Source organism: Mugil cephalus, chromosome 18 (assembly GCF_022458985.1).
Source record: "Mugil cephalus isolate CIBA_MC_2020 chromosome 18, CIBA_Mcephalus_1.1, whole genome shotgun sequence".
Lineage (NCBI taxonomy): Eukaryota > Metazoa > Chordata > Actinopteri > Mugiliformes > Mugilidae > Mugil > Mugil cephalus.
The window spans coordinates 21,838,078-21,851,254 of NC_061787.1; the positions used below are offsets into that span (position 1 = coordinate 21,838,078).

The 13,177-nt window shown below is 40.5% G+C and overlaps 1 protein-coding gene across 1 annotated transcript in view; it reads left to right on the forward strand.

Annotated features, from left to right (window-relative positions):
* vstm2a (V-set and transmembrane domain containing 2A) overlaps positions 1–12,836 on the forward strand; it is a 75,211-nt gene extending 62,375 nt beyond the window's left edge. The window contains exon 5 of the mRNA XM_047568516.1: positions 9,471–12,836. Within this exon, the coding sequence (XP_047424472.1) occupies positions 9,471–9,547 (77 nt within the window). The 3' untranslated portion in view covers positions 9,548–12,836. The remainder of the gene's footprint in view (positions 1–9,470) is intronic.
* The last annotated feature ends 341 nt before the right edge of the window (positions 12,837–13,177 follow it).

Consider the following 13,177-nt stretch of genomic DNA (forward strand, 5'->3'; position numbering starts at 1 on the left):
TGCAGGATTCCTTTCTTGTTACTCAGCAATTAAAATGCATAGAGCACAAAAACAACAATAAAATATTCACAAACGTTCTTTGTTGTTTTCTAAAAATAGCACACGCGGTAGATTTACCTTTTGCAGGCTTGCTAGCAAGGTTAGTTTGGAAGTGAAAAACAGCACATCCACAAAATGTAAGAGAGTATGTGTGATATGTGGGAATAGTAGCTTTCAGCATAATGTTTCTTCCAGTTGCATGTGCACGTATTGCATGTATTTAAGCACAAACCAAATGGAAACAAATGGATGCATGCAATAAAGGAATAGGATAGAATCATGCTGTATTACAGTGTGACCCTAGATATTGGTTCAGTTAAAGGATAATTCGTAGATCGGTCCCCTTTTTATTGCTGAGATCTGGGGTCTCTCAGGTGACATCACCAAGGAGAGGTCAACTGATGGGGCAGAATTGATTGGAAGAAAAAAAAATCTAATCAGCATAATTACTCAATTCAATTCAATTTTACTAATGTAGCGTCAATAAAAATTCCAATCATCCCAACATCCCAGAGCCTGAAACCCCCACATCAAGCACTATACATAAGACATGACAATTGTGATTTAATGGTAGAGCCCCCTTTCAAAAACATTGCATTGAAAAGGCTGCATACAAGACATACTATTTAGATAGATGGCATAAAGCTTGGCTGGGTTCAATGGGAAAATAATAAAAAAAAAATCTCAGTAGAACTATAGTGCAGTGCAAGTTATCCATAAAATGTTCCGAATTCAATTTAATCAAAGGCAGCGGCAAACAGAAAAGTCCTAAGCCCTGAGAATTGGCGTGGGCCTGATGTTTTTTCTGCCAGTTCGTTCCAGATATGTGGTGCATATATAAACTGAATGCTGCTTCTCTGCGTTTAGTTTTTGTCTCCGGGGACGGTAAGCGGACCTGTCCCGGACCATCTGAGAGGTCTGGGAGGATTATAACAGCACAGCAGTTCAGAAATAAACCATTTAGTGCTCTATAAACCGAGAGTATTTTTAAAATTAGGAAGCCCCTGAATACGTAGACTGATGTGATCCACTTTCCTGCTTTTAGCAAGCACTCTAGCAGCCGAGCTGTCTGATCCACTTTAAAGCAGAGCTGTGACAATGGTGTTGCAACAGCCAGTCTTGGCCTCTTGGAGATTTTCTCCTGAGCCACTTCCTTATGATTGTGATGGTAAACTTATTTTTAACTACTTTGTTAATATGGATGTCCATGTCGACACTAAGAGCTTTTTTTTTAGTTCTCCTAAAACAACACTTTACGGTATAACTTTGATGGCACACATGTCTCAACATTCCCGCAGGCTCTACTGGTTTAACAGACACCCCATGAACTGCAACATGCTGTTTCACTCGGCCTTATTTTGTTGCCTACACTAGTTCTCAGCCCTAACCATCTGAAAATGACAATCAGTCCGAGTTTACATGCAACAGAGGAAGTCAAATAACTGCCGGGAACATGTCCTCCTCCTCCACACTAGGTGGCGATATGTGTCTTGTCAGCGGGTTAATACAGCCCCTTTTCCGGTTGACTTATTATGTCATATAATAAACTAGAGTCATTCATGCGGCAGACCCTCACTTCATACAACAACAACATGGATAATAGAACAGCTTTTTTAATCTTGTACGTAATGTTTGCTCTACTTACCCTCCAGATAAGATATGCGCAGTCCCTCAGGTGGTTCTTCTATCAGCTCTCTTTACCTTCTTCTTCTGTGACTGGCTTTCTTGGATCTTTTTGTTCTGGTGCCATACGTCAGCGCAGTGGTTGTGGAGCATGCGCACACATGCTATCCAGTTGAAAGTCCAATTGAGCGTATATATGCCAGAGAAATCGATTTCCAGTCGCATTTTCTGGGTGTCTTAATCAGATAAGGAGAACTCAAACCCCAAAGACCCCCACTAACATTCTGTTACCAGACACCACAGGACACACTCAGAAGACTTACAGTATATCCATTCTTTGATGAGTCACAGCTGTTTTGGAGGCACAAGGGAGACCTACACAATATCAGGAAGGTGGCCATAATGTTATGCTTGATCAGTGTATGTAGCATGGGTGGACCAGGTGAAACAGTATCTCACACCTCTGTATGTTTTCATGAACATGGTATGGAGGTCAGAGTAAACATGGCTTCAAAAATGTTTAATGTTTAATGTTTAATCTTAGTAAGACCATGACTTGTGGCTGCACATGAAGGACCAGCAGCACAACATGAGACTAGGGTGGTCATAATGTGTCGCCTCATCGTGGTATATTTGTGTTCTCTCTTTTTATCGTGCTGGATAATTAAAACTCCTTGGACCGTTAAAGACTATGAAATAAGACTGGAGTTCTCTGGGTAAAATGATAAATCTACTGGAAACTGTCATAATTACCTCGATGTTCTGTGTGACTTTGGGTGAATGGGCTACAAAAAAAAAAAAAAAAATGTTTGTCGGTCTGCTTGTGGAAACTGAGAATTACAAAAAGTTTTGAAGCATGAGATTATATAAAGTTGGCGGTGGGCAGATGGTGTGTGCACATATTTTTCAACTCAAGCTGCGCTTCTTCTTGTTATTCTTCACCTGATAAAATCATATCTACAGTGCGTGTACCATTTTGTTGTTTGTGTTCTCCCAGACAGCCAAAACTGAAAAATGGCTTTGCAAATGGCACATGAAACAATAGAGACCACTACAACAGCAAATCAATAATGTATGAATAACAATTTCCCTGCTGCTCCGTACGAGTGTGGCGCTTGATCACTAGATTCTAGTGGGAGCGTAGCGCAGTTTAGAGTCGGTTCAGTGGATTTTAAAGTGCATCTGGAAGATGTCATGACTGACACTGAAGAAATGACCCAGCACCGCTGTGCTGCGTGCAGTGAGCCATCATGTTGGGTTATACCCAGAAGGAGGTCAGCGTGACCCTGAACTGACAGCCCTGCCTCACTGCATAGTGTGTGTTTGGTTATATCTGAAATAGATGAGTAGATCAACAACATCCTGTTTCCAGACACCACAGACCACTGAGAAGGCCCATGTCCATCCTCTGATGAATCACAACTGTACTGGAGGCACAAGGGAGACCTACACAATATATATATATGTATGGTTTATACAGATGGATGGATATATTATATCAATAATGTATGAATAACTATGTATAAATATATTATATTATTGAACAAGTGGACTGTTATAAGGAAGTCCAGCTCCGTCCTGGGCTCCTTGCTGCTGCTGTCAGGAACGTTCTTAATATGTACAGTATTATTAGTCCTCAAGGTTCAACACTTTCACCATTCACTACTTTCTATCTGTGCAGTATCCGGCAAGCATCATCTGTGCAATTCAGTACGTTTTGTATATATGCCATTACTTATGTGTATATTTTTTATTCTACCTTATTTTATTATTTATCTTATATACAACCACTCTTTACTCTTGTTATTTTTCTGCCCCTTTGTATACTGTTGCAAACTGAAGATTCCTCACTACGGACAAATAAAGGTTTTTGTAATTCTAATATTCTGTATGTATATATATATATATATATATATATATATATATATATATATATATATATATATATATATATAAACATTATGTACAATATAGTGCGTTACCAGCTGGCAGTTCTGCAGGGATGTGTTCACACACACCACATCCATTAATATCTCTCCCTAGCTGATATTTATATTTTGCAGACTTCAGATGCTAACTTTTGTGATAAGGTTTCCTTCCGATGACTCCCCCATGTGGACCCTGTCGATGCATTCACTCTGCACCGTGGAACAGTCCACCATCACTCCTGTTCCAGCTAACGCCTCCTGCAGCTCCACTGTAGGCTCCATTTTTTCCTTTCTGATGAGCTGACATACCGGTTTATCGCAATTTCTTTCTTATTCATTCAGATCTTGTCTCAACTTTCACAGTTCCCCTTAACTGCTATTTCTTAATGACATTTCGGACGGTGGAAATTGCGAGCTGGAAGGGATTTGATATCTTTTTCCTGCCTGATAGACATCAACTGGCGTCATTGGGAATCCTGACAGTTGCTCAGAGGATCCCGTATATTATTTCACTTTTCGTCATTGAAATACGTAAAATAATAGTGCATTTTCTGGGGTCTCTCAATGCACATTTATGCTTCAGTCTAGGGAGGAATTTCTGGATGGCAACAGACACTGTGCGTGGGACAGAGTCAAAAATAAACACTGATGCATTTTTAATAGATTTAGCTCAACAACTGAGACTTATTGTTGAGAGAAAGAGGGTTTTCATACGCACACTTTAAAGGATCAGTCTTTTCTTCTGAGCAATAATTTATAAAAAATGACTAGCATTGTCTTTCATGTATTGCAATCCTTCAATACACTGGTGTACTAAGAGGATTGCAGAAACTGGCGTAGAGGGTGCATGCGTTTCAAATGAATTATCCACCCAGATGTTCAGCTGCTGCAGAGTTCATGCAGAGTAGATGGAATACGTCTGATTTCCCCCGGTGGCTATTAATGTACAGTAACAGTCAAGCGAAACATTGCATTTCCCCTAAACTAAACTAATCATTCACCATGCTCAATAAACAAGCGACAATCAATGTGAGATTTAAAAAAAAATAAAAAATAAAACACCAAGAGTCTTAAAAAGCATTTGCTCATCCGTAGTGTTTCAAGCAAATTTGCTAAATTATGAAAATCACTGTCACTCCTAGAATGTGCAGCGTGCTGGAAGATTTCTGCCTTCGGTTCATGACACTGTGTCCCTGATGCAATCGGCGAGTACAGAGGCTGAAACAGGAACTTCATTAACATAGCTCAGCACAGGCAGCGAGCACACTCCTAATAAAGAAACGTCCACGGATCTTAACAGAATTGGAAGTGTGGTAATTTTCCTGCTCCACTGTCACCTGATGTACATGTCTACAGTTTGCCTCAAACATCCCCATGCATGAATATTTAGTTTGAGTTGATAATCCACACGACTGGTGTTTGCACAGACATGGACTAGCTCGTAGCAGAAGCAGAAAGCCTTTGCATTTTTTTTCCGAATTAAAATGACTTCTTTATTTATTTTTTTAATTGGCTAAAACGTAAGGCAGCAGAATGAGGTCATGTGCGTCTGTAGCTAGGAAACATCATGACCTAATAATTTTGTCTTTCCATTTCACGTCTACAGCAGATATGTAGTGAACAGAAAGTGAGCCCTTTACAGACCCACTGACATCTGCTGCTGGACATCACCCAACAGACTGACCCGATCTGAGCAGGTCTGAGCAGAGGTGTAATACAAAGACGTGAGCTCTGCCTTTGAAATCTGCGACGTTTAAATACTCCCCTCTGTCATGTCTTCAAGCTGGCAACTGTGCAGGGCTTATGGTGATCGTTAAAGACTATTTTTAACTATTGTTAAAATAATAATCCATATCATACGACACTGAAACGGGTAACAAATATTGGGAGAATGATCCCGTCACCGAATGTTTGCTTTGATTGGAGAACTACATGCTTTTTATTTTGTAATAGATACTAAATATTCAATATATTTTTTCATTTGCTAAAGGACACTGGCAGTTTTTTTCTGTGTGGATACAGCCCCCCTTTCTTTTCTCTCTTTCTCTCCTCCCATTTTCTTCTGTAAAAAAAAAAGATTATGGAAACACGTTGCGTATGGAGAAACTGTTTTACTTTATTTATGTGTTTTTCTGCAAGAGGTCTTCACAGAAAACCTGCAAAGACTAATCCAACCTTCCTTTTTGCAAAAGAACACAGAAAATATGTAATACATAAATGCTATAATAATTTTTGAAGGTCTTTGGGAATACATGTTCCATGCATGTATTTTAAGTTGTTTTCTGGTTCTGTTATATATATATTATAATATATATATAAGTTTGAAGAGTTACTAACATCTCATATCACAGATGCTGAAGACACCTATAGTAGAGGCTCTGTACATTTTATTTCAGTCTTGAAAGCGAAAACTCAGATTAACATAAAATAGGAAGAACAGCTCCAAATTTAGGCATTTTAGATCCGATCTCAGTTTCATACTCGCTGCGTATGCAAATAAACACCGGTATCATTTGGAGGGCAGCGGGATATTCTAACAGCTGATGCTTCTTACACATTGTCCTAACTTCCCCGCAAGACAGTGCGAGGGACAGCTTCCAGCCATTGACGACATGCGTTTTAAATTACATCACAAATACAGTTTTGGCCATGGGCAGGTACAAGCTTGTATTCTGTGACTACCAGTTGGAGCTGGCACTAGGAAGTCTTTTGTGGCCACCAGGTGCCAGCTAAATGTGTCACCGGGCAGAATGCCACTCGGTAGAGAGGAGTTATTTGTCTTGTAGGTTACTCAAGTTTCGGTGCAGGCTGTTGTGTCTTCACTAGCTCCAGGCTCTGAGGATGCAGAGGTGTTTCTCTCTCTAATGCACTGCAGACACTCCCCAGCAGAGGCTTTGGTTTGAGGAGGGATTACTTCTGCAACTGAACCCAAGTGTTCTCTTTGTCTCTTCGTCTTTCTGGAACACTTGACATTACAAGCTCGACTGCTTAGTGTCATTCATACATGCATGCCATTAGCGTTAATGTTCCTTATCGCTTTACATAATAGAACATTTATGGAGAGAGCTGGCTCCACATCTGGCACCTGGTGTGTGATAAAGTGGCCGCGGTGACTTGAAAATTCGCAAGTGTTCCTCAAAACAGCGCACATGTTCAGAGTGGTCTAGGTTAGCCTGGTGACATAAGCGGAGATAATTAAAGGGCTTTCAGGTTTTTATTTAATATAATTGTACATGTTTATCTGTGGTTTGGCAGTGAAGAGTAGATGTAAAAAGCTTAATAATCCTGCATTAGTGTATGTTTTGTGTGTACACTTTTTCTGGTCCTGTCTCTCTGTGCCTGTGCCTCCCTCTGACTCTTAGCTGGAGGCTGATTAATTATGCTCTGTGTGAAGGATGTTTTGGCCCAGAGTGATTGCTGCTCCTCTGTGGCACTCCTGTTCTCTAGATCACCTCAAGCCAAATGAGATGTGGTGGGGAGGAATAAAGGGTCAAAGCCCTCCATCTCTGCACCCCTCCCCCGCCCACCGCTGTTCCTCCCTTTATCCCCCCGCAGTCCTGACAATCCACCACGAGCTGCACCACGAGGAACAATGTGTCCCCGTGGACGATTTTCTTCTCGGAAGTGGCGCACCGCCTGACACAGGAACCTAGTAAATGTCAATATGATTTAGGGAATATTTCATTTTTGATGTTTCAGGTCCTGTCTTGTTTAACGGGCTTACATTTTAGTACTTTTATTGTTCCTAACTTCCCCCTCCTCTTGAGCCTTTTCTCAGATCATTTCCAAGCAGTTTCACATGGTGGATAGTAAACATATTCTTTTATTATTTTTTTTATTCTTTTTTGGACAGACATCCGCCTCGTATATGATCGTATCGTTGTCATCTGTTATTGCTCTCATCAGTCGCAGCTTGTCAGGACTGAGGAAATAGAAGCTGCCCATGCAAAGCCTTTTGCAGTTGGTTAATATATATATGTATATATATACACGCACACACACACACACACACACACACACACACACACACACACACACACACGGATGGATTATTGGAGTCCTCCTTCACGTGCTACATAGAAACAGACAGAAAATTACTACAAACAATGTAGATATGCTTTGCATGTCTTTGCATGAGTAATCTTTTTTTTTCTATCCTGTTCCCTGTCCATTGTGCGCTTGTTTCTCCTTCTTGTCATTCTGTGCAATTCGTTGATAATTTTCTAGTTTTGCGTTTCTTTGAAGGTCTTGTCTTTTTTTTGTTGGCTTGTATCTAATTCTTGGTTTGGTTTGTGGACCCTCTGTAGTCGCAGGCCGTTTTTGTCAGTGTGTGTCCCTTTGTGGCCGGCTGATTAGCTTTTGAATGATATCGCTAACGGAGTGTCTGTGCATGCTGGTTGATCCACTTAGTAATGTTTCCATGCAACAAGTACAGGACTCATATAAAGACTTGACATTTAAGCAGCCTGGTATTGGCTGACAGAATACAAGTACTCCTGTTGCGTGCCATCAGCATCTATTATGTGTTTTTAGAACGTTATTTCAGCAAAAAGACCACATGATCGGGCCCCTTGCTAAGCTTGAAATGTTTTACCATGCAGTATGAATATAATATTTAGACAGCTTTCTATATGCTCTTTTAATTCCATTGAGCAGGCACTGCGGGATGCATACGTTTGAGAAGAATATTCTTGAGAAGAATATGCAAATCAAGAGTTTGCACTCCTTTTGTCACACAGAAGAAACTCGTACGATTTACTACTTTGGATTGATGTGGAAATGTTGCCATTTACTGAAATGTACAGAAACGAGAAGACTGTTCCTGTCTGTGTATTTGAATGTAGTCTTTTAAAGCCTGTCCTGACTAACGCTGTGTGGACCGCATCAATAAAACTACCAGGGTGAGAATATGAACAAACAGAAAAACATCAGACAGCAGCGCACCCGCACCGAGGGACCTGCTGAGGTGAACGAGGGCAGGAGGGAAGGGTTGGGGTTTAATGTGACATAGCACGTTCCCACTTTTTAGGCAGAGTGTCCTGTGATATGTCCTAAAGGGCAGAATTGATGTCTCTGATGTTGTTGAAAAACAACATCTGCAGCGATGAATGAGCGCGGGGCCCAGATTAACGGAGTGTATTGCAGTGATTATGCAAAAAGCACATTCAAAGTTAAGCGGCTCTTAAAACATGGAGAGCTCGCCACAGTCATCCTGCATAACAATACTTTACTGTAGCGGCAATTAGCGGATATTTTAGGGTGTGATAAAACATTCTGGCGCCTTTCGTCACACGGAGGAGTGCCAGTACTGGGCCATCACTTGTTTGCTTTACGTTATTGGATATTGCTGTAACTGATGTTACTGAATCAACTGGCTTCTTTCTGAACCTCTGTGCTAATGTGAAGCTATCGTTTTAGTGCGTCACAGCATTTCAGCGCGACAAATCAATGCGAAGGGACATGTTGGAAGATGAGGCAAAGAGCACACACTGGTGCAATAATCTATTTCTCTATCTATCTGAATTTCTTCTTCGTTTGCATTTTGATGTTCTATGGTTTCCAGTGCAGTTCTATTTCCTGCATTAAGAGACGTCTTTTGTGTTTAACCCTTTAATACTGAATGTGTCACTAGTGACACATACACTTAACATGACATGCTGTAAATTGTTCATAACTGCCAGTTATTGAAGGGTCCAGGCATTCTGTAGAAATGGACAAAAGCACTTACTCACAGGACATTTTCTGACCTTTTTACAGTATCTTAATAAAATCAACAACTAAAAAAAAGAAACAAAGGGCAGGCGGACAGTTTGAGGAACGTGTCAGGAGGTAAAAGTAAATGTTTGCAATTTTCTGATCCCGTGTGTCCTCTCTTCACAGGTACAAGAATATCGTGCAGCTATGGACTGGCTGTCCTCCTTCTGGCGTGTGCTGTGGTGAGAGATGCCTTGTTATAATTCCAGGAACTGACGTGGATTGCACCCAGATCTCGCCCTCTCTTTCTCCCGGTTTGCTGTCGAGGCGAACGCGAAAAAATTGCCTGTTTTACTCCCCATCCCTCCAGCCCGCCCACCGCTCACCTCCTGCTCCCCTCTCCTCCACTGCCACCTCTTCCTCCTCCTCCTCCTCCTCCTCCTCCTCCTCCTCCTCCTCCTCCTCCCCCCCTCCATGCAGACAGCACAGTCGGCCATCTCATTTCCCAGCCACTACCGCCCTTGCACCCAGCACACTGTTATTAGCCACTGTCAGCACCGGTCACATTCAAAGCGGTCAGATTACCTTTTTTGTACAGACGTCAACTCGACACCATCCCAGGTGTGAAAACTGGACTCTGTATCTTGTTGGACGTCACGGAAGAATGACTTTCTTATGGTTTCGCCGTTCCAGTTTATGTGTTCATTGCTCAAAAGTGAACAAGAAAAAAAGAGGAGAATCTATATTTGTGTAATATATAAGATCCTAGATATATATCTGTTTTATTTGAAGCACCTAGACTAACTGTATGTGCTGTATACATAGCTGCCACCTCCCATACTGGCCATGGAACTTCATTGTGAATAGGTACTATAGCCCTCTGAAAAAGAAGAGTGAAATGCATATGTTCATTTAGACTGTTAAAAGTGAACAACCAGGTTAGAAAGGTTAAAAATTCATCATTTTGTGTTCTTATTATTTTTCTGTTAGTTGTATTGGCCACGCAAATTTCCAATTATCGTCATTTTTTTAACACTTTGTCAGTCAAACATACGGATGTGCATGCTTATTGGTCTGAAGGCTTAAAAGAAAGGAAAATGCATTACAACATTATGAGTCAACATTTTGGAGTTCAGTGTTACAACATGTTGAATTTAGCTTTATTTTAATGTGCTAGCTTCAGTGTGGAAAAAAAAAGAAACAAACGAGCAAAAAACCACAAAAAAACAAATTGTCCCTTTGTCATTTTAATTTGTATTGCATCCTCAGTAGGAATAAAACAAAACAAAACAAACAAAAAAAAAAAAAAAAAACAGGACGCTACAATTTATGACTCATTTTGAAGATTCTGATATGTGACCGACGGTCATCACTTTTTAATGGACATGCTTCAGTTGCTGTGCACCTCCCTGGTATGTGTCATCATTATAGGAGATGCTGAGCGTTTACGCTCGCTGGATGACGAGTAGAGTCTGTATTATGTTGTTCTCTAAAACACGCACATTTGCACATTTACACATTTACAGATAGACATGTGATTCAGTTAAAGAGGGTGGACTCAACGTATGTATGTATGTATATATGTATACACACATATAAACATACATACATATACAGTATATATGCCCCATGTTTGGAGAGATATGCTCCTTCTCAGATCTCATAGTAATATTTTTTTAGCCTTGTTTTCAGATGATATATTGTAGAGATTTTTATTCACGCCGAGCATTTATGAGCAAAACGCTTTGACAATCTGACACAAACACGGGGCGGAGGAGAAGGCCGGTCCCACCGTGGACACACACCCTCTGTGGTTAGGTCATCAGCGTCTTTTGTTGTTGTTTACTTTTGAGCCGTAGGGTAAACTGCACACCGTCCATCAGATTAAGCAGACGTTCCACGTCAAACTTAAATATTTATGAATAAAACCGAGCAGCGGATTTACGTCTCGGGAGAAATAAAAAGACGCTGTAAGTGAATGTTACCCACCGTGAATATCATGCCCTGCAATGAGATCAGTGCTTTCTTTTTACAGACACTGGCTCAGTTTGAGGGAGGTGGTTAATCGTGAAGCATGATTATTTACTTCTTCATTTGTCCTGTGGTATAATCTAACATTCACACATGCTGCAACATACAGGTGTAATTTGCAATAATTACCGTGCGTTTTCTAAAAACAAAAGTGCTCGCCTCACTTGGAGCTTTTATTCCGCTTTGCAGACAAAGCAGCCCCCCCCTCCCACACACACACACACACACACACACACACACACACACACACACACACACACACACACATACACACCTCCCTGTAAAGTTGTACTGCATTCCCTAAGAATGGTGGAGTGAAAGTCGTTGAGGCTCAGAGGATGACAGAGCGTGTGATGGGATGAGACCAGAGACATCTCCTGGTCTACAGGGTCCAGGCAGATTTATGGTGTGATGGAGGGTATCCATGTCCAAATAGCTCCATTGTGTCTCTGGACAGTTGATCTAATTTCAGTGTCACATACAGTACATACCACTCTGCTGTGATGGGGGTGGCTGACTGTTTTTGGAATGAGACATGCTGTGTAATATAAGTCCGTTTGCAGGGGGGGAAGAGTCCATCTTATTTTTAAAAAAAAACGAAAAAAAATCTATTGAGAATGAGATTTGGTTACCGATTAAGTGCGACCAAGCACTTTCTTTTTTCCTTTTTTTTTCTTGAGCGAGTGTGCACAGTCTGGAGTGGACACTTGGTCCCGATCCTCATGTAAAAAGCAACAGATCTGTACAACTTGTAAATGAAATAATCAGCATGTTAACATTTTCTTTTTTCTAAAAAAAAAAAAAAAAAAGAGTCCACCTAAAAAGGCAGAGGCCAGTGATGTTCTGTACTTGTAACAATGGTGTCATGTATTCATATTCAAGTGTTAACAAGTCCAAAGTGGGTTTTCATCTCATCAAAATGAACTTGGGTAAAATGTATTTGACAAAAAAAGGAAAAATCTCTCTCTCCATATATATATATATATATTAAAAACATGTCTTTAATAAAGCTTTCATCTGAATCTAAGGGACTCGCTTGATCGTAGGTCCTTGTAATGTACTGAATAACAAAGAAGGAGAGATTGGAGCAATGACTGATATGATATTGTGATCAGAATGATGAAAAAATGACACTTAGTTTGGGTTTTGACGGAGGCTGAAATTGTTCCAATGCAATGTGGCCTCTGTTACCAAAGAGGAGAACAGTTCGATGGCTTGAGGAGGAGTTCCTTCATCCAGGGATTTGAGAAACACCACACAGCCATTATTATTTTTTTCTTCCCGTTCCGTTTTATATGCCACGCTACTCATCCACTCTAGATGTATTTGTTTCTTCTAATGTATTTCATTTCAATGCAGTCCTGTCTGTTTGTTGAGCTGTCAAAAATTCTGATGAATTCTGATTTTCTTTTTCTTTGGTATTGTGTGAGGCTTCTGTACTGGAACATTGCAACAGTTTGTATTATAATGACGATATCAGAATAATATTTAAATAAACCATTTTCACAGATGAAATTCAAACACTGGGGGATTCCATCTGTTTGCTCGGTAGCACACTGAGCTTTGTAGTGAGCGAACTGCAGAGAGAGAGTGCTGACAGCGCCAAAAAAAAAAAAAAAAAAAAAAAAAAAAAAAAAAATGGCCCAGTTTCTAACTTGGAAGAAAGTTGGCGGGAGCTTTTCGTTTGACGGTATCGCTAAATGCGCCTCAAAAAGCAGCCTGCCTTGCCTTTAAGCACCACTAAGAGATGGACAAAAGGAAGATCATGGACGGACTGACAGTAACTTGAAGAGAACTCTTTAAAGCATTAATTAATTTTGGTCTAATACTCAGCATGTTTATATTGACATTCTGCATTTTAG